Raw genomic sequence first — 26836 nt, forward strand, 5'->3', positions numbered from 1 at the left:
GTGGTTTAGAGGCTTCCCCATCCTCAGTACGGAATGGCCACTCTTCCAACATGGCGCACCCCATAGGGAAGCGCAACCTGGGCGCGGCCATGTTCCCCCCCTGACAACACGGCTGAGGGGCGATGAATGCGCCAAAGCCCCTACTCCGTAAAGTCCCCATGTTGACTCTGGGCGGACAGCAGCTTCGAATGTGGTTTTGCGCATGTGCAGAACCACGCCCCCTTCGTTCCTCGCCCCAAACCCTGAGAAGGGGCGGTGCTAGGGGTGGTGACCGGAAGCAGCTACGGTTCTCAGCAGTGGTTCAATAGTTGTCGGGAGGATCTCATTGCACTGTGTCGGAGGGATGTGGAGGTGATGGGTCCCCAGGGAGGGTGAGTGTTGGGAAATTCTGTGTGGTCAGTGGTAGAATCGGTTGTCTAACAGTAGTTGGATGATTCGGTCATTATTTTCCTCTTCTGTCAACGTTAAGGTCCTGAACTTCACTCCAAGACCCACAGGGTTTGGTGCATTATGTTCTAACTGTTCCCTGAGTTGATTTTTCTTCTGCCCATGAGTTACTTAGAAGTACGTTTTTAGTTTCCAAAAGTTTATCTTTTTAATATATTTCTAACCTTAGTCTTCTGTGGTCAGAAAGGTGTCTATGTGAAGCTCACTCCTTAAAATAGGAGGAGACTCATGGTCTAGGCCGTTGTTAATTTTTGTAAATGTTCCACATTTTAATCAGAAATCATATTTAGTTGTTTAGTTGTCAGCCGTGTCTTACAAAATTTGCACTGTTTGTTGTCCTTTTCTCCTGTTACTGAGAAAGGAGAGAAACTCTCCAGCGTGATGGTGATTGGTGCATTTCTCCTTCCTGCTGTCCATGATGCATTGTGAGTTAATAATGTATAAAGTGTGAGACTTCGATTGAAGCTCATCTGTTTGGATGTCCACTTAAGCACCATTTGTTGAAGACTAGCCTTACTTCCTTGACCTGTTTTACACCTTTGTCAAAAATAAATTAATTGGCCATACTTGTGTGGGACTATTTTTAGGTTCTTTATTCTGTTCCATTGATCTATGTGCCTGTCTGTTTTTATCATGAATGGGTGTTTAAATTTGTCAATACTGTATGAACTTGTATGATCTTGTGATTTTTCTTCTTTAGCTTGTTAATATGGGAAAATGCATTGATTGATTTCTGAATGTTGAACCAGCCTTACATTCTTAGAATAAATCTCACTTGGTTGTGGCATATAGTTCTTTCTATATGTTGCCGGAATTGATTAGCTAATGCTTTTTTTCCTGAGGATTTTTTGTAACTCAGGTTATGAAAGATATTGGTCTATAGTTTTTGGGTTTTTTGTTCTGTCTTTGGTTTTAAAATTAGGGTACTACTGGCCTCATAGAATGAGTTGGGAAGTATTCCTTCATTTTGTATTTTTTGGAAGAGATTGTGTAGAGTTATGGTAATTTTCCTTTAAATGTTTGGTAGAATTCTCCAGTGAAACCATGTGGGCTTGAATATTTCCTTTTGGAGGCTGTTTGATTATGGCTTCAACTTCTATAGTAGTTATAGGACTATTCAGATTATTTTTTTTTCAGAGTATCTATTTAATAGTGCATGAGTTGTGGGAGTTTGTGTTTTGTGGAGAATTGGACTACTTCATCCAAATTGTTGAATTTTTGTGCATTTATGTTGTTTGTGGTATTCCCTCACTTTCTGCTTAATGGATACAGCATCTGGGGGCGCCAGGGTGGCTCAGTCAGTTAAGCATCCAGCTTCCGGCTTTGGCTCAGGTCATGATCTTGTGGTTCGTGGGTTCGAGCCCCGCGTCGGGCTCTGTGCTGACAGCCAGTTCAGAGCCTGGAGCCTACTTTGGATTCTGTGTCTCCCTCTCTCTTTGAACCTCCCCTGCTCGTGCTGTCTCTCTCTGTCTCTCAAAACTAAATAAAAAACATAAAAATTTTTTTAAAATAAAAAAATGGATACAGCATCTGTAGTTATATCTTCTGTTTCAGTTCTGATGTTGGTAATCTGTATCTTCTTTCTTTTATCTTTTTCAGTCTTACTAGAGGATTACCAATTTTATAAATCTTTTCAAAGAACCAGCTTTTGGTTTCATTGATTGTTCTTTATCGTTTTTCTGTTTTCAATTTCTTCTTTCTGTATTTACATAAATATATTTTTTCTCAACTACTTGTGTTTATTTCAGGTATACTATAGAGTGATTCAACAATTTGGTAAGTGTTTTTAATTTCATTGATTTATGCTCTTATATTTATTACGTCCTTTTGCTTGCTTTGAGTCTTCTTTGTTCTTTTCCTAGTTTTTTGAGATGGGAGCTTAATTTATTGATTTAGGCCTTAATTCTTTTCTTTTTTAATTTTGTTAACATTTATTCATTTTTGAGAGACAGAGCACGAGTGTGGGAGGGGCAGAGAGAGAGGGAGACACAAAGTCTGAAGCAGTCAGTACAGAGCCTGACACAGGGCTTGAACCCAGGAACCATGAGATCATGACCTGAGCTGAAGTTGGATGCCCAACTGGCTGAGCCACCCAGGTGCCCCTCCTTAATTCTTTTCTCATATAAACATTTAGTACTATAAATTTCCCTCTCAACACTGCTTTATCTGCATCTAAAAAATTATGATCTGTTGTATTTTTGTTTTTATGCATTACTTTTTAGTTTCCCTTGATCCATGAATTATATAGAAATTATTGCTTAATTTCCAAGTGTTTGGATACTTTCCTGTTAACTTTGTTATTGATTTCTAGTTTGATGATATTAGAGAACATATACTTTATTATTTCAATTTATTGAGGTTTGTTTTATGACCCTGGATGTGGTAGGTCTTGGAGAATATTGCATAGGTGCTTGAAGAGAATGTATATTCTGTTAGTATTTGGCTGGAGTGGGATGGATATGTTTCGTTGGCCACCCTTTTCTTGGTCCTTTGATTAAGGGAAGTAGGCTTTTCTCAGAGCTTTTTTGTCTGTACCTGTTGACAGTTCTGAGTTACACGCTTCTCCAGTGCCCTGTTTGGGATAGATGGCAGGAGTCTACGGCCATACCACCCTGAACGCGCCCGATCTCATCTGGGATACATGGGAGGAAAAGGAAAGCTAGGGAACTCGCCACGGTGTGGTTCCTCCGGCCCTGAGACCCCTGGGCATCTGCCTTTCCTTTCTGCATCTCAGAGTCTTACTCACTATTTTATTTGTTGTATTATGTCAACTTTCTCCTGGTCTCTTAGACATTTATTGTTCTCTTTTGTTTTTTCTCCTGTATTAACTTTGTTAATTTACACCTTGCTAGGGAAGCACCTGTTTCACATTAGTATGAAAATATGTTGCTATACGGTTATGTGTGTCCCACAATAACTATTTTCAAATGCTGTCCTATCTGGGCAAGATATCTATATCTATACCTATATCAATATCTATTTATATATATATATTTAATATATCTATATCTATTATATGTTTTAAGCTGTTCTCCTTTATATGGCTTGCTAGGGGTTTATCTCTGACATTGGTCATTTCAAAGTAGTCGACTAGCTGTTTGTTTTCTTTAAACCCCCTCTTATATTTATTTGAATTATTTAAGATTTTATTTTTATTAACAACTACTTTATTGGGGGTGGCTTTGCCTAGTTTTGTTTTTTCTAATACTAACGTTTTAGGCTGAATACCCAGTTCTTTTTCGTCATATTTATTTTTAATTAAAAGCAAGCCATTTAAAGGTGTAAATTTCACTCTGTATGACTTTAGTGTGTGCCATGACTTCTGGTAAAAATTGTGTGGCTTCTGTATTGACTTCCCACTCACCCTGGGTCATTTAGGAAAGTCTTCCTTTTCTTTTAAAACAGATTTATTTTTTAAAAATTATTTTTATATTAAATAAAATTAATTTAAATAAATTGATTTTAAAAATAAGAACTTGATCAGATTTATTTAGATATACAGAATAGATTTAGATATGTTCCAGGACCATTAAATTCATCCAGTTAAAGTATACAGTTCAGTGGTTTTTACTGCATTCACGGAGTTGTGAAATCATTATCACAGTCTAATTTTAGAGCATTTTAAATACTCCAGAAAGAAACCTGGTACATATTAGCAGATATTCACCATTCATGCCACCCCACATTCCGAGCCTGGGCAGCTAGTAATCAAATTTCTGTGTCTGTGTATTTGCTTATTTTACATAAACCATAAAATCTGTGGTCTTTTGTGAATGGCTTCTTTCAAGTAACATAGTGATTTCATGGTTATTCATGTTGCAGCATGTATTAACACTTTTGTATCACCACATAATATTCGATTGTATGGCTATACTAAACTTTGTTTATCATTTTCAGATGATGGACATTTATGTGGTTTCTACTTTTTGGCTACCGTGAATAATCCTGCTGCGAATAGTTGTGTATATAAGTTTTGGAGCAGACATGTGTTCCGTTTCTTTTGGCTTAGGTACCTAGGAGTGGAATTGCTGGATCATATGGTGACTCTATGGGTAACATTTCGAGGAACTGCCAAACTGTTTTTCAGAGTGGCTATACCATTTTCAAATTCTACTAGCAATATATGATTCAATTGATTCACATCTCACTGATGCCTGTTATTACTGTCTTTTTCTCCCCCTTAATTTATCCATCCTGATGGAAGTGAAGTAGTTTCCTAATGAATAGAGTATTTTTGTTTTGCCTTGCATTTCCCTAATGACTAATGATATTGAACATCTTTAAAAAAATTTATTTAATGTTTATTTATTTGGGGGAGGGAAGGGGCAGAGAGAGAGGGAAACAGAATGTGAAGCAGGCTCCAGGCTTCGAGCTGTCAGCACAGAGCCCGACGTGGAGCTTGAACTCACAAAATGTGATCATGACTTGAGCTGAAGTTGGACGCTTCACCAACTGAGCCACCCAGGCGCTCCTATATTGAACATCTTATACCACGATCGGACAATGTAGCTGGTCAACTCCCAGCATTAAAACATCTACCAGATTTACTCCCTGGCCAAATCATTTGATGGAATTTTGTAAAAGTTAATGAGCATAAGTAAAGAAAGCATAGTCTCTCTCTCTTTGGTATAACATCACGTTTATGTGTCAAAAATTCAACTTGATTATGCCTTTTATTTTACTCCTTATTTACTTTTTTGTTTCCTCTTTATCCCATTTCTTATTTTTGTTGTCTTTCTTACTTCTGTTCGTCTTAATTTTATAAAGGATAGTTTCCCTGTCCTACGTAGCACTGAATCTATAGTGCTTCTATTAGTTGATCAGAGTAAAATTGTTCCTCAGCATAGACGCAGAGACGCCCTCTCCTCCCTAGACCCTGTAAACAGGAGAAACAGTTTTACCTCTGAATATTTTGAAGTAATTAAAACATTGCAGTCTCAGGCTATTCATATTTTCCTTATGGAATATCTCTTCTCTTTTAAAAAAACTTTCCTTTTTTTAATTCCAAACCACAGTCATGTTTTCAACATCTGTTAAACAGAACCATGTTTATTTTAAGCTGACCACACAAAAGGTACTGTGTTGTAGTGTTGAAAATGTGAACTTTGAAGCCCGGTAGACTGGGTTTGACCTAACATCACTAAACCCCTGTTTCTGGGTGCATAAAATGAAATAATAATGATTAGGGCAACAGGTGGGCGACAGGATTGTTGTGCAAATTCAGTGAAGTTCCTGCTTTTGCATATTCCATGATTCCTTATAATCACAATGCTTGCTACTTTGAATTAAATGTTTACTTGGACCAGCCTGGTGGTAAGTGCCTTACGTACAGCACCTCATTTAATTTTCACAGCATCTTGAGGTAAATGGTTTTTGACTCATTTTGAAAAGAAAATGAAGAAACATTTTTTCACATGTTTATTTTTGAGAGAGTGCAAGTGGAGGAGGGGCAGAGAGAGAACAGAGGATCCTAAGCGGGCTCCGCGCTGACAGCAGTAAGCTAGCCCAATGCGGGGCTCGAACTCACAAACCCGGAGAGCATAACCTGAGCCGAAGTCGGACGCTCAACCGACTGACCCACCCAGGTGCCCCTCTTAATTTTTTAAAAATATTTTTGAGAGAGAGAAAAATGAAGAAATATTTTTATACTCTCGTAGCTAAAAGTTGGCAGAGCTAGAATGTAAGCCTTTATTAATTTTAATCTAAATCTCATGATGTTGCTCATATTCCATTTTGATGAATAACCAGAATTGGCATCGGCTGGACCTTGTCTATTCCACAATATCCAGTGCCAGGAACTGTACTTGGGTGCCTCTAGGAAGTGTTTGTGGGGTGACTGCTGAATGACTGACTACGTGGACACTGTCTTTCCAGGTTCCTTGGCATCTCTGTTGAGCCCATGGGCCAGACCCCATAGTGGAGGCTGCAGAAACTTCCATCAGGCCCCAGCAGCTCTGTTTGAGTCCACGGACCCCACCTGACTTCTGGCTCTCTGGGAGGAGCATCCGCAAGAGAGCTGGAGGGCTGCAGCCCAGCGTGAACATGCCAGCCAACCAGACCTCTCCTGGGCCATCCGTGGCTCTGGCTGTGGGGAGATGTGACGACTTGTGTAAGGTGAGGAGGAAGAGGTGCCCAGGGGCAGGAGTTCATTCAGAATGATAGTATCTCATTTTAATTTGTACGACTTGTTTTGTAATCAAGCAGCATAGTGAGGGAATTTTTATTGGTCATTCCTTTCCCTTCTGTGAATTTCCTTCTCTTATCTATTGCTGCTTTATTTATCTTAGGTTATGGACTTTTTAAATTGAGCTATACTTATGATGTTCTATTAGTTTCAGATGTACAACATAGTGATTGGAAAGTTTTATACATTATGAAATCCCACAATGAGTGTACTCACCATCTGTCACCATACGATGTTATTACTGTATTACTGACTCCATTCCCTATGCTGTATTTTTCATTCCTGTGACGTATTTATTTTATATCTGGAAGTTTGTACCTCTTACTCCCCCTTATCTATTTTCCCCCATTGACCTCTCCTCTGGCAACCACCAGTTTGTTCTCTGTCTTTAAGAATCTGTTTGTTTTTGGTTTTTTGGTTTGTTTTATTTTGTTCTTCAGATTCCACAGATAAGTGAAATCCTATGGTATTTGACTTTCTCTGTCTGACTGTGCACATGCGTGCCACATCTTCTTTATCCATTCATCTGTTGGACACTTGGGTTTCTTTCTTATCTTGACTATTGTAAATAATGCTGTAATAAACATAGGGGTGCATATATAGTTTTTGAATATGAATAAGTATTTTTGTTGTCTTTGGGTAAGTTCGCAGTAGTGGAATCATTGGATCATATAGTAATTCTGTTTTTAATTTTTTTGAGTAACCTCCATGCTGTCTTCCAAAGTGGTTGTACCCATTTACATTCCTACCAACAGTGCACGAAGGTTCCGTATTCTCCACCTCATCACCAATGCTTCTTGTTTCATTCTAGCTATTCTAACATGTGAAGTGACATCTCATTGTGGTTTTGATTTGCACTTTCCTGTGGTTTTGATTAGTGATGTTGAGCATCTTTTCATGTGCGTGTTGGCCATCTGTATGTCTATTTTGAAAAAATGTCTATTTAGGTCCTTTGCCTAGCTGTTAATCCAATTATTTGGAATTTTTTGGTGTTGAATGATATAAATTATTTATATATTTTGGATAGTAACACCTTATTGGATATATATTTGCAAGTATCCTCTTGTATTCACTAGGTTGCCTTCTTGTTTTGTTGATGGCTTCCTTTGCTGGGTAGAACCTTTCTTTTTTGGTATAATCCCAGTAGTTTATTTTTGCTTTTTTTCTCTTGCCTCAGGAGACATATCCATAAATATGGATTAGTACCTGTGGTTTCTTTTAGAAGTTTTATGGTTTGAAGTCTCCCATTTAGGTTTTTAATCCAGTTTGAGTTTTGAGTTTATTTTGTATGTTTTGTTTGAGTTTATTTTGTGTATGTTGTAAGAAAGTGGCCCATTTTCATTCTTTTGCATGTAGCTATCCAGTTTTCCCAGCAGCATTTACTGAAAAAGACAGTCTTTTCCCCATTCTATATTCTCGCCTCCCTTTGTTATAGACCAATTGACCATATACACGTGGGTTTATTTCTCAGCTCTCTCTTCTGTTCCGTTGATCTACATGTCAGCTTTTATGCCAGTACTATATTGTTTTGATTATTACAGCTTTGTAGTAGATCTTGAAATCTGGGATTGTGATACTTCCAGCTTTGTTCTGTTTTCTCAAGGATGCTTTGGCTGTTTGGGGTCTTTTGTGCTTCTGTACAAATTTTAGGATTATGTGTTCTAGTTCTGTGGAAACTATTGCTATTTTGATAGGGATTGCATTGAATCTATAGCTCACGTTGGGTAAAGTGGACATATTAACAATATTAATTCTCTCAAACCATGAGCTGAGTGTATCTTTCCTTTTGTTTGTGTTGTTTTCTTTTTTTAATTTTTTTAAGCTTACTTATTTATTTGAGAGAGACGGAGACAGCATGAATAGGGAAGGGGCAGAGAGAGAGGATGAGAGAGAATCCCAAGTAGGTTCCATGCCGCCAGCACAGAGCCTGATGTAGGACTTGAACTCATGAAACTGTGAGGTCATAACCTGAGCCAAAATGAGTCATACACTTAACCCTCTGAGCCACCTGGCGCCCCTGTTTGTGTTATTTTCAGTTTTTTTTAAGTCAATGTTTTATAGTTTTCAGAGTACAGATCTTACACCACCCTTATAAAATTTTTTCCTAGGTATTTTATTCTTTTTTGATACAATTATAAAGGGGATTGTTTTCTCAATTTCTCTTTCTGCTACTTCATTATTAGTGTATAGAAACGCAACAGAATTCTGTATATGCGTTCTGTATTCTGCAACTTTACTGAGTTTATTTTTCAGTTCTAATGGGGCTTTTTTTTGGTGACGTTTTTAGAGTTTTCTATATAGAGTATCATGTTATCTGCAAATAGTGATATTTTACTTCTTGGCTGCCTTTTATTTCTGATTGCTGTGGCTAGGACTTCCAGTACTATGCTGAATAAAAGTGGTGAGAGTGGACATCCCTGTCTTGCTCTTGACCTTAAAGGAAAAGCTTTCAGTTTCTTACCATTACCTATGATGTAGCTGTGGGTTTTTCATGTATAGTCTTTATTATGTTGAAGCATGTTCCCTCTAACCCCCTATTGAGAGTTTTTATTACGAATGAATATTGTATTTTGTCAGAAGCTTTTCTGCATTAATTGAAATGATCATATGGCTTTTCTCTTCTCTTGTTAATGTGATGTGTGGAATAAATTTCACTTGATTATGGGTTAGGATTTTAATGCATTGTTGGATTCCATTAGCTAATATTTTGTTGAGGATTTTTGCATCTGTGTTCATTGGAAATATTGGCCTGTACTTTTCTTTTTTGTGGTGTCCTTGTCTGGTTTTGGTGTCAGGGAAATGCTGGCCTTGTAGGATGAATTTGGAACTTTTCTTTCCTCTTCCATTTTTTGGAATAGTTTGAGAAGAATAGGGAGTAACTCTTTTTTAAACATTTCACCTGTGCAATTATCTGGTCCTGGACTTTTTTTTGTTGGCAGTTTTTCGATTACCAATTCAGTTTCGTTGCTGATAATCAGTCTGTCCAAATTTTCTGTTTCTTCTGGATTCAATTTTGGGAGATTGTATGTTTCTGGGAATGTATCTATTTCTTCTAGGTTGTCCAATTTGTTGGCATATACTTTTTCATAATGTTTTCTTATGATCCTTGGTATTTCTGTGATGTCACTTGTTATTTCTCCTTTTTCATTTCTGAGTTTGTTTATTTATTTGAGTGTTCTTTTTTCTTGATGTGTCCGGTTCAAGGTTTATCAGTTTTGTTGATCTTTTCTTTAAATTTTTTTAAATATTTTTATTTATTTTTGAGAGAGAGAGAGACAGACAGAGACAGCATGAGCAGGGGAGGGTCAGAGAGAGAGGGAGACACAGAATCTGAAGACAGGCTCCATGCTCTGAGCTGTCAGCACAGAGCCTGACGTGGGGCTTGAACCCATGAACTGCAAGATCATGGCCTGAGCCGAAGTCGGACCTTTAACTGACTGAGCCACCCAGATGCCCCTTGTTGATCTTTTCAAAGAACCAGTTCTTGGTTTCATTGACTGTTTCTATTATTTTTTTTTCTCTATCTGATTTATTTTAGGTCTAATATTTATTATTTCCTTTCTTCCCTAGCTTTGGGCTTTGTTCTTCTTTCTCTAGCTCCGTTTGGTATAAGGTTAGGTTGTTTATTTGAGATTTTTCTTGCTTCTTGAGATAGGCTTGTATCTCTATAAACTTCCCTCTTAGAACTGCTTCTGCTGGGGCGCCTGGGTGGCTCAGTCAATTGAGCTAGTGACTTCAGCTCAGGTCATGATCTCGTGGTTTGTGGGTTTGAGCGCTGCATTGAGCTCTGTTCTGATAGCTCAGAGCCTGGAGCCTGTTTCAGATTCTATGTCTCCCTCTCTCTCTCTGCACCTCCTTTGCTCTCACTCTGTCTCTGTCTCTCTGTCTCTCTGTCTCTCTCTGTCTCTCTCTCTCTCAAAAATAAACATTAACGTATGGAAAACAATTTGACAATAAAATATTATGGAGGAAAAAATAAATAAATAAATAAATAAACATTAAAAAATTTAAAAGAACTGCTTTTGCTGAGTCCCAAAGATTTTGGACCATTGTGTTTTTCTTTTCATCTGTCTGTATGTATTTTTTGATTTCCTCTTTGATTTCTTGGTTGACCTATTTGTGGCTTAGTAGCATGTTGTGTAGCTTCCATGTGTTTCTGCTCTTTCCAGGTTTTTCTACTTGATTTCTAGTTTCATAGCTTATGGTTTTTTTAAGTTTTTTTTAAAAAAATATTAAGTTTCACGACCTATTATGGTTCTTGTATATTTTTGTGAATATTTTTTGCCACTTTGTAATTTGAACTTAGTTTTCAATTTTATTTGCAAGTGGTAAAGAGTGTCAAACAGTTCTGTAAGTGGTAATTTATTTTATTTTTTAAGGTTTATTTTATTTTTTTAATGTTTATTTATTTTTGAGAGAGAGAGAGAGACAGAGACAGAGAGAGAGACAGAGACAGTCAGTTTCTGAGTGGGCGAGGGGCAGAGAGAGAGAGGGAGACCCAGAATCCGAAGCAGGCTTCAAGCTGTCAGCACAGAGCCTGATGTGGGGCTCAAACCCATGAACCGTGAGATCATGACCTGAGCTGAAGTCAGTTGCTTACCCAACTGAGCCACCCAGGCGCCCCTACTCACACATGTTTTTCACTTTTTCCCCCCATTATAACCCAGTGCAGTTACTATAATGACCTGGATTTTATAGTTTAAAGTTCCTCTGGAGTTTGATTTCCCCCTTTAATGCCAGCCAATTGGCTTCAGAATACCCTTCCTTTCAGGAACAAGCTCTTTTTATTTTTTTAAATGTTTGTTTATTTTTGAGAGAGAGAGGGAGAGAGAGAGAGAGAGAGAGAGCTCGAGTGAGGGCCTAAGCGTGAGTAGGGGAGGGGCAGAGAGAGGGGAAGACAGAATCTGAAACAGGCTCTGCGCTGACAGCAGAGAGCTTGAGGTGGAGCTCAAACTCACTTCCGTTATGGAAGGTGGAGATTTAGCTTTTCCATTCACCCCCACCAACATAAACATTTGCCTCTAAATATTGTTTTGATAAGATTCATAATAAGTGTTTATTACTATGACTGTTTAGACTTGAGTCATGTAGTGTCTATGCTGTGATTACTGTTTCCACACAATTCTTTCTCTTCCCTGGAATTAATAATTTTCTGACTTAGTCATTTCTTTGCTTTACTAGATACATATCAATGATTCAAGTCCAGATTCTTCACAGTTGTTTAAACCTCCTCTCTGCATATTCAAACATATTAGGTGATAATCATAATGACAATAATTATAAAACATATGAGTGTTTTGTATGTGCTGTGTTTACTCCCTCTCATGTTTACTCTGGGGCAGCATTGTTATATGCATATAACATGTACTGACGTATCTTCATAACAACCTTAAGAAGTAGGTGCCATTGTTATTCCCATTTTATAGAGGGGGAAACTGAAGCATAGAGAGGGAGACCCAGAATCCGAAGCAGGCTCCAGGCTCCGAGCTGTCAGCACAGAGCCTGATGCAGCGCTTGAACCCATAAACTGCGAGATCATGACCTGAGCCGAAGTCGGACGCTTGACCAACCAAACTACCCAGGTGCCCCAGTTGTGCAGAATTTTAAAAGCCTAGTTTCTAGTCTAGTCCTTTTCTACTCACACACAGTTTTTTAGCTTAAAAAATCTCTTCTTATTTGGTTGTTGAAGCTCCATTTAAAAAAATTCTTTGTTCTGATTTTCATTTCTTTTTCTTTTGTTCTCTTTTCCAGTTGTTTTTTTTTAAAGTATCTTCTAGTTCTTCTTTTGTGTTGCTCATTGATACTTATATTTTTATTTTATATAGCTCTTTTTATTTGCAGAATGTTTTTAATTTGAGAGAGAGAGAAAGCAAGAGCAGGGGAGAAGGGCAGAGGGCAGAGAGAGAGAGAGAGAGAGAAGAGAAAAGAGAATCTTAGGCAGGCTCCACGCTCAGTGTGGAACTCAACACAGGGCTCAATCCCGTGACACTGGGATCATGACCTGAGGTGAAATCAAGAGTTGACTCTCAACCAACTGAGCCACCCAGGTGCCCCCTGTTTTCAGAATTTAAAAATTTTTTTTTAATTTTTAAAAAAATTTTTATAATAGTTTATTGTCAAATTGGTTTCATATAACACCCAGTGCTCTTCCCCACAAGTGCCCCCGACCATGACCATCACCCCCTTCCTTCTCCCCCTCCCCCTTCAACCCTCCGTTCATTTTCAGTATTCAAGAGTCTCTCATGGTTTGCATCCCTGTCTCTCCCCAACTCTCTTTCCCACTTCCCCTCCCCATGGTCCTCTGTTAGGTTTCTCCTGTTAGACCTATGAGTGCAAACATGGTATCTGTCCTTCTCCGCCTGACTTATTTCGCTTAGCATGACAGCCTCGAGGTCCATCCACTTTGCTACGAATGGCCAGATTTCGTTCTTTCTCATTGCCATGTAGTACTCCATTGTGTTTTTATAATAGCGTACTGTTTTTGCTTTATAGGTATAGCGTCTGACCACTCTAAGGATATTAGTAATAGTTTTTTTTAATTTTTTTAATGTTTTATTTATTTTTGATACAGAGAGAGACAGAGCATGAGAGGGGGAGGGGCAGAGAGAGAAGGAGACACAGAACTAGAAGCTGGCTCCAGGCTCTGAGCTAGCTGTCAGCACAGAGCCCGACGCGGGGCTCAAACCCATGAACGTGAGATCTGACCTGAGCGAAGGTTGGAGGCTTAACCAACTGAGCCACCCAGGCGCCCCTAGTAATAGTTTTTTTAGTTTAATTTTTTGAATAATGATATAGACACATGGCTCAAAAGTTAAAAAATATAAAACTATATAAAATTTTAAAATGTTGAAACATATGGTCTAAATTCTCTTACCATCTTTCTCTTCTCAGCTCAGTCCTCTCTAATACATTTTAACCAATTTAGTTAGTTTTCTCTGAATGATTAGGGATTTTTATGTATAAAAGCAGTTGAGAACACATTCTTACTTAATCCTTTTTATTTCACAAATGGTGGCCTACTAAAAAAATTCATATCAGTTTTGTTAATTTTAAGGCTTTTGGTGAGATATACTATGAATTACAAGCAATGCTGCCATGAACATTTTTTATCATGTCTCCTCATGTACATGAATACCCCTGTCTCTTAACTATATACATAGGGGCGGAGTTAGTGGGTCATAGCTTAAGCATATATTTAAAATTTTTTATTGTAAAATACATCATACATACATACATACAGAAAAGTGTACAAAACACACATATATAGCTCAGTGATTTTCCACTATGTAGGTCTAGAAAACATCCTTACTCAGCATTCCAGAATCCCCCTACTCCCAAAGATAACTACTACCCTGACTTCTACAATAATCACTTCCATTAAGAAGAAGATCACAAGCCACAGGGTGGGAGAAGAGATGGACAAGACAGGACTTCTACCCCGAATATATAAGGAACAACAAAACAGTAAGAAAAAGCAGACTACCCTCTGGTTCATAGGCTTTATTTGAACACACACGTAACCAAAGAAGATATCCAAATATCTAATAAATACCCGAGATGGGACTCAATCTCATTAGTCATCAGGGAAATGCACAGTTTAATACGACTACACTTTCCCCAGAATGGCTAAGATTAAGAAGACTGACAAGGTCAAGTGTTGAGTGGATAAGGAGCCATATCAGTGGCTCATACTCTCCTGTCAGCACAGACAGCTGTTGATATATTAGCTCATATCTCCAGTTCTGTGCTGCTGGTGGGGCTATAAATTGGCCCAGTCTCTTTGGAAAACATCTTAGCTTTCTTTCTCCAAGCATGTGTAGACCATATGAGGAAACAATTCTCCCAGGAAAATGTGCAACAGAAACCCTTGGTTGATGTACCACAATGTGTATAGCATTACTTGTACATTACTTGTAACATTACAACACGTGTAACATCATGGTAGCATTACTTGTAACAGCCAGAACCTAGAAATAATTTAAATGTCCATTAACAGTAGACTGGTTAAATAAGGTGAACACAATATTGAGTAAAAGAAGCCAGACATAAACAGATTTGTGTTATTTCAATTTGCATAAAGTTTAAGGCAAACAAATCTGTATTGTACAGAGGTGTATGGTGAGGTTGTTGAACTAGAAAGCACACACTCAAGAGAGAGAGATAAAGTATCTTTTTTTTTAATTTTTAATGTTTTTTATTTATTTTTGAGAGACAGAGAGACAGTGTGAGCACGGGAGGGTCAGAGAGAAAGGGAGACACAGAATCTGAAGACAGACTCCAGGCTCTGAACTAGCTGTCAGCCCAGAGCCCAACACGGGGCTCAGACCCACGAACCGTGAGATCATGACCTGAGCCGAAGCCAGACGCTTAACTGACTGAGCCACCCAGGTGCCCTGAGATCCATTTTCATTTTCTTCAAGATGTCTACTGATCTGTCCCAACACCATTTATTGAATAACCTATATTTTCACCACTAATATATAATACTACATTAGTGTATGTATACATTCTAATGCATAACTCTGGGTATATTTGTGGACCTTATTCTGTTCCATTGATCTAATAATAGTCAATCTTTTTGATCCTAATGCCTCTATATTTATAATTTATTCTAATAAATTATAGGACTAAGTCTCTGATTACCCTTCTTTATCAGAAATTTACTGATTTCTTGATTGTTTTAATTTCTGTACACAATTTGTAATCAGCTTGCCAAATTTAAAAACAAATATCCTTGCTGTTGTCAGTGAGCTTGCATTACATTTATATTTTAAGATAGACTCATTTGTCTCTTTATGACAAGTAATCTTTGCATTTCCCATTAGTATATTAATATTTTCTTCAAATATATTTTTGACATTAGTTTTTGTTTCTATTATCTAAAGGAAAAAATAACAATGCAAATATATGAGTGTATATCATCACAAATTGAACCTGAAATTATAATTATATACACAAGAGGTAGTTGGAGAGTGAGTAAAAGGAAAAAGAAAGAATACTTCAGTTCTCTTATTCTTTTGGTTTTTAATGTTTATTTATTTTTGAGAGAGAGAAAGTGTAAGCAGGGGAGGTGCAGAGAGAGAGGTGGACAGTGGGCCCCCGTGTAGGGCTTGAACTCACGAACTGTGAGATCATGACCTGAGCCAAAGTCAGATGCTCAACTGACTGAGCCACCCAGGCATCCCTCTGTTTTTCTTATTTAGGAGAAAGATACAGATATTGATGGAGGTAGTAAGAGAAACATACATGATAACTGTGGTCTTATGCTGGAATAAGCAAGTAGAAAAATGAAAATAGAATGGGTAATTTTCAAATGAGCATTAAATGGGGAAACAGCCAAAAGTTGATTTGTCAAGGAGATTAAAACAAACATAAAGAACTATATAAATAGCAGAAATCAGTCCTAGTGTTATAGTAATCACATATTATGAGTGAGTTAAAGTCATTCCTTAAAAGAGATTCTCAGACTGGATGGGAAAGAAAAGCAAAAACTGTCCAAGGTCAGGCATTATTTTATAAACTCTGGTTACACTTAAAATGAAAAGACCAAGGAAATGTAAGATTAAAGGAATAGAAAATGATATACTTGGCAAACAAGAACCAGTGGAAACCTGGGGCTGCATTTTTAATATCAGACCATAGGGAATGGAAGGTGATAAACATCACAAGTGATGAAGGTAAATGGCTCAAACTATTAAATACTAAGAAATATAAAAATAATCAACACCCTTATAGCTAATGATATATATTATCAAACTATGTAAAATTGAAACTAGTAGAAGTAGTTAATTCCACCCTTAGCCATTTTAACCTACCCTTGATCATGTGAAGCACAATAATCTAAAAGCTCTGCTATAATGTAGATGGCAATATTCTACAACCACAGAGAATTAAATTAAAAATAAAAAGCAAAAATAAATCATATCTGCAAACATAAAATTATTTTACATTAATATTTAAATTTTTTTAAATATTTATTTATTTTTGAGAGACTGAGAGAGACAGAGCATGAGCAGGGGAGGAGCAGAGAGAGAGGGAAACACAGCATCCCAAGTAGGCTCCAGGCTCTGAGCTGTCCGCACAGAGCCCAACCCGGGGCTTGAACCTATGAACCGTGAGATCATGACCTGAGCAGAAGTCAGATATTTAACCAACTGAGCCGCCTAGGCACCTCTACATGAATATGTTTTAAATAGAAAACAATTTTACAGAAGACATAAAAGATGTCTTAGCTCGAGCTGCCATAACAAAATACCTTAGATTGGGTGGCTTCCCTCCCTGTGCCCATGAACTTTCCTTCCTGTTAAAAAGAAATGAGGTCTCAAAAATAAATAAATAAATAAATAGAAAAAGAAATGAGCTCTCCACTGAACCCCTTCCACCCACCCCCCATTTAGGTATCTCCTCTCTTTCCTGTGTCATCACCTTCCCTCTTCTATGCTGGTACCCTCCCAAAGCATATAATGTGCAGTCACATTTTTCATGTCAAAAAATCTCTCCTTGACTCCTGATCCATTTCCAGCCAAGGTATTTCACCAGATAAGTAATTCCTGTAAGCTACAGACAAAACCTTCTGCCCCGTATATGTTTAATGTTATCTCCTGTTGGTTGGGTTTTTGGCCAGGGACTTGCTTCCTCAAACTGGGATTGGGGGGGGGTCACTCCTCCTATAGCCCCCCAACTCCCCATCCTAGGAGTCTCAGTTAACCCAACCTCCCAGCTGTCAACTCTTCATTTCCTGTGCTCTAAGCTTTCATTTCCCCTATATACTCTACATCTCTGCAAAGAATCCTGCTTTTCTAAGAGTCTCTTATACTTTCTGTTTAATGTTTTGGTACAGAAGCCTGACAAAGGGAATGCCCATTACAGATCAGTCTCGCTTGTGCATAGTAACGGGGAATTATACATGAAATATTATCAAACAGAATCTAGCAGTTCCTTAAAAAAGCTTTCGTTCTGAGCATGTGGTTCAATATTAACGAAATCTCTAGGTAATTCACCATATTAGCATACCATTGGAGAAAAGTGATTTGATAAAATTCAACATCCATTCTTGATTTTTAAAAGTATCAATGTTGAGCATGTCACACTTCAGTTCCTTGCCCAGACTCACAGTAGGGATTGTCACTGATGCAATGGGATTTGATTAATGACCTCCAGAACTCTTCATTTTGAATTGAGTCCTTTATCTTTATAAATTGCCTGCCTTTGTCTTGTTTCATACTTTTCCAGATTTCTCTAACTGATATTAAAATGGACACCATGCTTCTTTCTGTGGTCACTTCTTTATATGTTGATGATGTCCAGAATTCTTTATTTTGGATTGAGTCTTTTATCTAGAAAGTGTCTTCCTCTGTCTTACTTAATTTTGTTGTCCCAGAATTCTCCTCTGATTGATATTAAAATGGAGACCTTGCTTCCTTTCTGCTGGCATTTCCTGATACACCTTTGCTCATCCTTTTTGTCATTTCACTCTGAGTTTTTTTGTATAGCATTTTTGCTATACAGCATATGAAAAGTGTGTTTTACATGCTTCTAATTTTAAAAACGTTTATTTATTTATTTTTGAGAGAAATAGAGAGAGGGAGAGAATCCCAAGCAGGCCCGACACTGTCAGCGCAGAGCCCGATGCGGGGCTTGAACCCATGAACTGTGAGATCATGACCTGAGCTGTTATCAAGTGTCAGAGGCTTCACTGACTGAGCCTCCCAGGTGCCGCTGACATCTTCTAATTTTAATGCCACTCTTTAAAATATCTTTCACGACCTGGTCTATTTTGATTTGTTTTGGGTTCCTTCTAGTAATTTGGGAGGGTTGAATTCTTTTTTGGTTCTTTCAGTAGTTACTATTATAACATTAACTTTCCAAAACATAACTAATATTCCAATTATTGAAACAGTGTTAACTGTCTGGTATGAGTAATGACAGGATTTGTATAGTGCTGTTTCAAGAGGTCTTTTGTTATAAGCTTTCCTTGAATTCTATTTGAGAGTGTGTCTGTTCAATTTGTTTGAGTCTAGGGACACAAATTATATGTATATTGAATTTCCTGTCTTTCCTATTCTTGTTATTGTTGTTTTTCTCTAGTATATTGTAAAGTCTATTCATGTCCACCTCACTTTATTTACTAGTCATACTTTGTCCCCTGCTCTCTGGGCAGGAATTGTTCAAGACATCATTTCTATATTGTTTCTTGGTTGTTATTTTTTCACTTTTTTATTGAGGTTTGCCAACATATTACACCACTTTTTAAAAAACTTTCTAATGTTTGTTTTTGAGAGAGAGAGAAAGACAGAGTGTGAGCGGGGGAGGGGCAGAGAGAGAGTGAGATAGAGATACAGAATCCAAAGCAGGCTACAGGCTCTTAGCTGTCAGCACAGAGCCCAATGCGGGGCTTGAACTCAGGAGCCATGAGATCATCATCTGAGCTGAAGTCGGACACTTAACCAACTGAGCCACCCAGGGAACCCAATATTACACCGATTTTTAAGGCAGCTCAAGCAAGCCAACAGGTGAGCCTGCCACAGTGGCCTGGATGTTGGCAGATGACAGGAGACTCCTGGGTCAGAGAAAGAGGACTTAATACCCTTCCTCTATGTTCATCTGTTTTGTTTCTTAAATTTAAAAAAAATTCCACATAGGAGAGAAATCGTGTGGTATTTATCTTTCTCTGACTTATTTTGCTTAGCGTGCTACTCTGTAACTCCATCCATGCCCTCGCATTTTGTTTCTGTGTCTCTGGGTTAGAGAAAGAGGACTTAATACCCTTGGCATTAGTAACCAATATCTTAGGACTTGTGCCTGTTTCCTAAGTCTCAGTTCCTACAGGGTGACATGAAGAGCCCCATGTGACACTTCCACACAGAGTGGGTTACTTAGATTACCTGAATATTTTTTAATGTTTATTTTTGAGAGCGAGAGAGCATGCACGCATGCGCAAGCTGAGGAGCAGAGAGCAAGGGAAATAGAGGATCTGAAATGGGTTCTGTGCTGACAGCAGTGAGCCCAATGCGGGGCTCAAACCCGCGAACTGGGAGATTATGACCTGAGCCAAAGTCAGACGCTTAACCCAGTGAGCCACCCAGGCGCCCCCACCTGAGTCTTTTATAATGAATAGTAAGCAAATCTGTACTTTGCTCTGGAATGGGGCACAAGTTTGTTTCCAAGGCTGTTTGCAATGAGGACATCCCTGAAACTGTACCCCAGAACAAGAGGATAGTCTGTGCCTGTGCTCACAAGACATGCAGAAGTGTGAGTCCCGTAGAGAGCTGTCTCCCAACAATGTCCATGCGTCATTTCTATGTTGGCTTGCCTTCTGCAAAATTTTTATGAGTACACTATTCCATTGGCCACTTTGTTTAAGCGGACTGAGGGAGGCTAGAGCCAAATCTGTTGTTGGTCTCATATAGCACTTAGTTGAAGCTATTACCAACAGGACCCAAAGTGGCAGAATGAGGCCATTGCGCAGTATTTTGCTCAACCGTGACCTTGAGGGTTCCAGATTCAATCAGCTGAACATACCCCATGAACCCTTAAGGTTTACCTTTTAAAGCCAGATGATTTTCTCCTTAAGTTTCAATATTAACCCTTCCGCTTGGCCTGAGACACTGATCCAGGTGCCACAGCATGTATTAGCAATCACACTGAGTCTGCCTTGGCAGTTTCATCATCTGTGACAACCCTGGACAGTAAGCTGAGGCTGACCGGAATGCCTTCCAGGGCCAACGTTAGTAGGATTGATCACCTAAGCTAAAATCAGGGACCAATTTTTAACTACCTTTTCTGTGGATGATCCCTGTTATAGGAACAGCTTCACTCAGTGTGCACATAAATACCAAGCCATTTATCCCTATAGGAAGCTCCTCCTAAGAAACCAAGGGCAGCCTCCTTTTGGAGAGATCTCCAGAATCCTATAAGGCTACCTAAACCACCAGTCCCTAATGTGTAAAGCACTGTGATTTTTTGAGAGGTGAGGAACAAGTTAATGTCTGGCTTCCAGATGTAAAGTACAATTCCAGGGTGTCCCTCCAGGGAAACGTGCTGTTTACAGTGGATGGAGCCCTCTAAGTAGGACCCCTAGCAGTCAGGGGACACAGGTTGAGATTGCTTCCAATGTGGCCCATCAGCCAACTGATAGCCTTTAACTGTTAAAGACAAAACCGAACAAGAAAGGAGATTGATTTATGTTCAGGCTGTGGTAGTCAGGAGACCCTACCCCCAAATCTGAAGATCAGACTGTCTCAGTGGGGTGGTTTTACCATTTACTCTCATAGGGAGGAGTATACAAGTTACAAGAGGGTGATTTACAGGTGGGATTGTTTCTGCGTTTGGGGGAAGGCTCCGCCGAAAAGAATATGTTTTGTCTCTGTGTCTAGCTACTTTAAGTGGTACAGACTGCCAATCTCAGTTAAGCATTCATGAGACAAAGAACGGGGAAGTGGATGGTCTGTGTTTGGCCTTTTAGCAGGTTCAACAAAAGGAGAAAGGTCTGTGTTTCACCTTGTCCCAGGAAAACTCAGCAGTCTTTTGGGGGTCATGAGAACAGGGGGACAGCAAGTCTTATCTAAAGCAGGAGGGCACCTGGGTGGCTCAGTCAGTTAAGCGTCTGGCTTCAGCTCAGGTCATGATCTCATGGTTCGTGGGTTCGAGCCCTGCGTCGGGCTCTGTACTGACAGCTAGCTCAGAGCCTGGAGCCTGTCTTTAGATTCTGTGTCTCCCTCTCTCTGACCATCCCCTGCTTGTGCTGCCTCTCTCTGTCTCTCAAAAATAAGTAAAAAACATTAAGAACAAGTAAATTAAAATAAAATAAAATAAAATAAAATAAAGCAGATGGGGCAAGGTGTTCTTTGCCATAAGTTATTTCCCAAGAATATGAAAGGGTAAGCTGATTTCTTAACTGTTGCTATTTTCAGGGCTCGGGTGGAATTCAACATTCAATATTGTCACACCCCCTCTTGTTCAAGATAACCATATGGTTGTCCTTGAACAACTTTGTCTGGAAACAAGGCTATGTGAGGAAGGCCCAGGTCTATATGATTTTCAGTCCAGATTTGGTCTCCACAAGTAAAGTTGTCAGTTCAGATCTGGCCCCTGTATGCGAAGTCAATTGGAGGCATGGTTTGCCTCAGGTCTGTTGTTATTATTGAATCATTTGTCAAGACTGGCTGAATAGTAGCACGTAAGATTCTGGAAAGGATGCATCCCCAACCTCAAGGTGTAAGATTATGAACAGGAGAAAGATTAATAATCCCTGCAGTATACTTCAAAGCTAAGGATCCTATATTCTGGCCGGGAAAACATGTTTCATAGGCCATTCATACCAACCTTAGAAAGCCAAGTAGCCTTCTTGAGTTTAGTGACTATTCAACTTGTGGTGTCTATCTAAGTGCAACAGGGTGTGTTGTTGACTGTGGCATGGATGCCTCCCTGACTAGGAAGGGGGTCAAGAGCTACATCATTCTCCATAATGACTTGGGCCAATGAGATTAAATGTACTTACTCTGCCCCTAAGGTAGAAGTGGTATCATTTATTACTTCTGCAAGGATTAAGGAGGGATTTTTTCCTAGTTGTATAATTCCCTTGTTGGGTAAAATGGCCCGCATAACGGCGCCTGCGTGGCTCAGTCGGTTAAGCATTCGAATTCAGCTCAGGTCATGATCTCATGATTTGTGAGTTTGAGCCCCGCATTGGGCTCTCTGCTCTCAGCACAGAGCCTGCTTCGGATCCTCTGTCTCCCTCTCTGTCTGCCCCTCCCTTGCTTGCATGTGCACTCTCTTTCTCAAAAATAAATAAACATTTTTTAAAAAAAGAGATGGTGCATAGAAAATTGCTGATTTCCCAGGGAAGTTCAGGGACACCTCATAGTCACCTCATTTTGGAGTGATTGTTTAAGTCTCCAAAGGGACATGTGGTTAGCAGGTGGGGTGGTAGTTTTCACCATTTGAAGGTCCCAGACAAGGATTATTAAGACACAGGAAAGATCCATGTGAGGAAGGCAGGGGTAGGCTGGCAGCCACAAAAAAAGTAGTCTCATAGGGGTCACAGTGTTTGTGTTGTGGGAACTGTTACTTTTTTTAATGTTTATTTATTTTTGGGAGAGAGACAGAGACAGAGTGAGAGTGGGGGAGGGGCAGAGAGCAGGAAACACAGAATGTGAAGCAGGCTCCAGGCTCTGAGCTGTCAGCACAGAGCCCAATGTGGGGCTTGAACTTATGAATAGTGAGATCATGACCAGAGCTGAAGTCAGACACTTAACCAACTGAGCTACCCCTGGGAACCATTATTAATAAATGGTTGTGGTTAACCTTGGCATGGGCCCTCAGGAGGAAAGAGTCTTTAGGAAGAACTAAGCCAAGTCTGTAAGGCTGATCAGAAAGTGGTAGAGAAGAAAATGGTGGTTATCAGGGATGAAGAGGGCGCCTGTATATTTTTTTATACCCGATCCTGAGGAAATGGAGTTGTGGAGTTTTGAAATTTCAAGAGAAGCATTAATTATGTTGGGGAATAAGGTATAGTTAGCATATGCTGAAAGGTTGGGGTTGATGGTATTGGGAGGGTTTAAATACCAGTATGGACCACTAAGGACAAGTGGGATGTGCCGAGGGGAATGGGTGATTAGGTTGTCGGTCCTGAAGGTCTGACGAAGGATGAGACATGCAGCCACCAGTGAGATTGAGCGCACGGTAACAGTTGAGAATCAAACAAGGGAATGTCATCCCCTTCGTTCGTATGTCAGGGATGTAAAGTGGGGAGAAGACCACCACGAGGGGCAAATTCACCTTACAGGGTTGGATCAAGAAGTGGTCGCGTTAGAGGTCAATGGAAGAGAAGGAGAAATATAGAAAGATGCAAAATGCCAGGGGTTAAGTAATTTTAATTGAAACAAACCCAAATTCTACTTTTGCATCAGTATCGTATTTAATGCTAAAACACTTCTCAAACATCCTATGAATAAACTTGTCAAACCTTAGCCAAGTTTGATCACAGCAAATAAAATTCTGTTTTTGTGTACTTTCTACAACTTTCTGTGTCCATTCAGGCCTTGTCCTGCATTTTCCTTTCTCATTCTGGAACAACCAGTCATTTTACTTTAGGACAAAACTGCTTGCTTTTCCCTTAATAAAACCATAGGCTGCATACCTTGCATAACAGAGTTATTCCTCTCTGCTACTCTGCTCCTAGCAGACTCTCATTCACATATTATTGATTACGACATTTTTTTTTTGAGAGAGGGAGAACACAAGTGAGCAAGGGGCAAAGAGAGAGAGAATCCCACAACAGGGCAGAAAGAGAGAGAGAGAAGTGGTAAAAAAAAATAGAGGCAAACCAGAAAACAGACTCTTAACTATAAAGATCAAACTGAGGGTTGCTGGAGGGGAGGTGGGGGGGATGGGCTAAATGGGGGATGGGCATTAAGGAGGGCACTTGTGTGTTATACGTAAGTGTTGAATCACTAAATTCTACTCCTGAAACCAATATTACACTGTATGTTAACTAGCTGGAATTTAGGTAAAAACTTGAGAAAGGAAAAAGAAAGAGTAGATGTGGCTATAACATAAAAAGCTGAAATCCGTGAGTGATCTAACAGCTTTCTTTCAAAAGATTCTCTACGTCAAAAATTGAGATTGAACAGGAACAAACATAATTTTTATTCTGCTTGGGTAATTCTTTCTAAATTTACCCAAGTTTACTGGGTAACCTTTGAGCTCACCCAGTGCGGGGCTCATGCTTACCCAGTGCAGGGCAGGAGATCACCCATTGTGGGACTTGAACTCACGAACTGTGAGATCATGACCTGAGCCAAAGTCAGATGCTTACTGACTGAGCCACCCAGGAACCCTGATTACAACCTGTAACTATTAACTTCTATTTCACAGAGAAAACTAGGGGCTGTGAATAACTGTGAATTGTCTGCCCCACATCAACATTTTGTAGCCGACCAATAGGACTTACGAATATAAATCTCACAGTTTTTCATAGCCATTCACTTACTTTGTGATACAACTTCTCATGGTGGCAAAACCAAACATGTTCATTAACAGAATCAATATATGTAGCCTCCCTGTACCATATAAAAATCACTTGCAAAAGATATATAAACTTAACATTAATGTTTCAGTTTTCTGTCTTACCTGGAAACAATACAGGTATCTAATGAATATCCAGTAACTTCACTAAGTCCAAGGTTCTAATAAGTTACCTAAAGATATTGGAAACTATCTTTAAGCTAACACACTACAAAACATAATTACTGTTGAAATACAGTTTGTCAGAAAGGTGGTTTGATTTGGTTAAATACAGATTTACATATTACGTATTTCATAACCTTAAACCTCTGATAGATGCAATGCTAGTTTATGCACTCAGTAAACCTGGGTAAATTTAGAAAGAATTACCCAAGCAGAATAAAAACGTATGTTTGTTCCTTTTCTTTTTTTTTAATAATAGTTTATTGTCAAATTGGTTTCCATATAACACCCAGTGCTTCTCCAATCTCAATTTTTGATGTAGAGAAGTGATTCATCACTTGCATATAACACTGGGTGCTTATCACAAGTGCCCTCCTTAATACCCATCCCCCATTTAGCCCATCCCCCCCCCACCTCCCGTCCAGCAACCCTCAGTCTCTTCGCTATAGTTGAGAGTCTGTTTTCTGGTTTGCCTCTCTTCCCCCAACCCCACCATGTTCATCTGTTTTGTTTCTTAAATTCCAGGTATGAGTGAAATCATATAGTGTTTATCTTAGACTTACTTATTTCGCTTAGATTACACTCTCTAGCTCCATTTACATTGTTGGAAATGGCAATACTGCATTCTTTTTTAAGTCTGAGTAATATTCCATTATATATATACAACATCTTTATCCACTCATCAGTCGATGGACATTTGGGCTTTCTCCATAGTTTGGCTGTTGATAATGCTGCTATAAACATGGGGGTGCATGTACCCCTTGGAATCAGTAGTTTTGTATCCTTTGGGTAAATACAAGTGCGATTGTTGGATCATAGTGTAGTTCTATTTTTAACTTTTTGAGGAACCTCCTCACTGTTCTCCAGAGTGGCTGCAGCAGTTTGCATTCCCACCAATAGTGCAAGAGGGTTCCCCTTTTTCTGCATCCTCACTAGTGGACCTGTTGTTTCTTGGGTTGTCAGTTTTAGCCATTCTGACAGGTATGAGGTGGTGTCTCATTGTACTTTCAATTTGTATTTCCCTGATGATGAGCGATGTGGAGCATATTTTCATTGGTCTGTTAGCCATCTGGATGTTTTCTTTGGAAAAATGTCTATTCATGTCTTCTGCCTAGCCATGTCCATCCTTTTTTTTTTAAGTGTTTTGTTTATATTTGAGAGAGAGAGAGAGAAAACGAGTGCATAAGTAGGGAAGGGACAGAGAGAGAGGGAGACACAGAATCCGCAGCAGGCTCCAGGTTCTGAGCTGTCAGCACAGAGCCTGACATGGGTCTTGAACTCCCCACCAGTAAGGTCGTGACCTGAGCCGAAGTCCAACACTCAACCGACTAAGCCACCCAGGCCCCCTGCTATGTCCATTCTTAACAGAAGTAATAGTTGCTTAGCCTCCAGGGGACTACAGAGAGGTCACTGATCCACTGATTGACAGTGACTTGGAATGAAAAGCAAGGTGGCAATTTTCCATGAAGCACTGATGTGCTGAGAACCTCCCCAGTGATGCTGCTTGATGGACAGAACTTTCTCTCTCCACTGAGCTCACACTCATTTCGTAGACTTCCATCAGAACTTCTGGATTCTTCAGGCAAATATTTTATCTAATGGAAAACAACACTGCAGTCTGTTGTTTGCTTGTCCTTCAAGGCAATCTAGTGCATGGAGCCAAGGCTTTCAAACATGTTTTAAAATGTTCATTGAGCCTTTTCCCAAATGTTTTGACTGTGAGGCAGGGGGAGAAGTACATTTTCTGCGATGACTGATATATACAACCTGATATATACACACATGCTCACACTGTACCCATATGTGCGCGCGTGCACATGCACACACACACACGTAATAAGCCAAAGTTGTAGAGGCAGTACCCTTTAGAAATAATGCGCTAGAATATTTTCTCTTCTTTTCTCCTCTACTCTATTTCATTAAAAAATGTTCATAGCGGCACTTTCTACAATAGCCAAATCATGGAAAGAGCCTAAATGTCCACCATCTGATGAATGGATCAAGAAGATGTGGTAT

At 39.2% G+C, this 26836-nt stretch overlaps 1 protein-coding gene across 3 annotated transcripts in view; it reads left to right on the forward strand.

The window, feature by feature from the left end:
- The first annotated feature begins 265 nt into the window (after positions 1-265).
- ZNF81 (zinc finger protein 81) overlaps positions 266-26836 on the forward strand; it is an 88409-nt gene continuing 61838 nt past the window's right edge. Inside the window, exons 1-3 of one of the 3 annotated variants that reach the window (XM_029930528.1) lie at positions 266-371; positions 2196-2223; positions 6322-6561. In XM_029930528.1, the coding sequence (XP_029786388.1) occupies positions 6490-6561 (72 nt within the window). In that variant the 5' untranslated portion in view covers positions 266-371; positions 2196-2223; positions 6322-6489. Of the gene's footprint in view, positions 372-2195; positions 2224-5991; positions 6033-6321; positions 6562-26836 lie in introns of those variants that run through there. The other 2 variants (XM_029930529.1, XM_029930530.1) reach the window with 2 other exon arrangements.

The sequence above is a fragment of the Suricata suricatta genome, chromosome X, assembly GCF_006229205.1.
Source record: "Suricata suricatta isolate VVHF042 chromosome X, meerkat_22Aug2017_6uvM2_HiC, whole genome shotgun sequence".
Lineage (NCBI taxonomy): Eukaryota > Metazoa > Chordata > Mammalia > Carnivora > Herpestidae > Suricata > Suricata suricatta.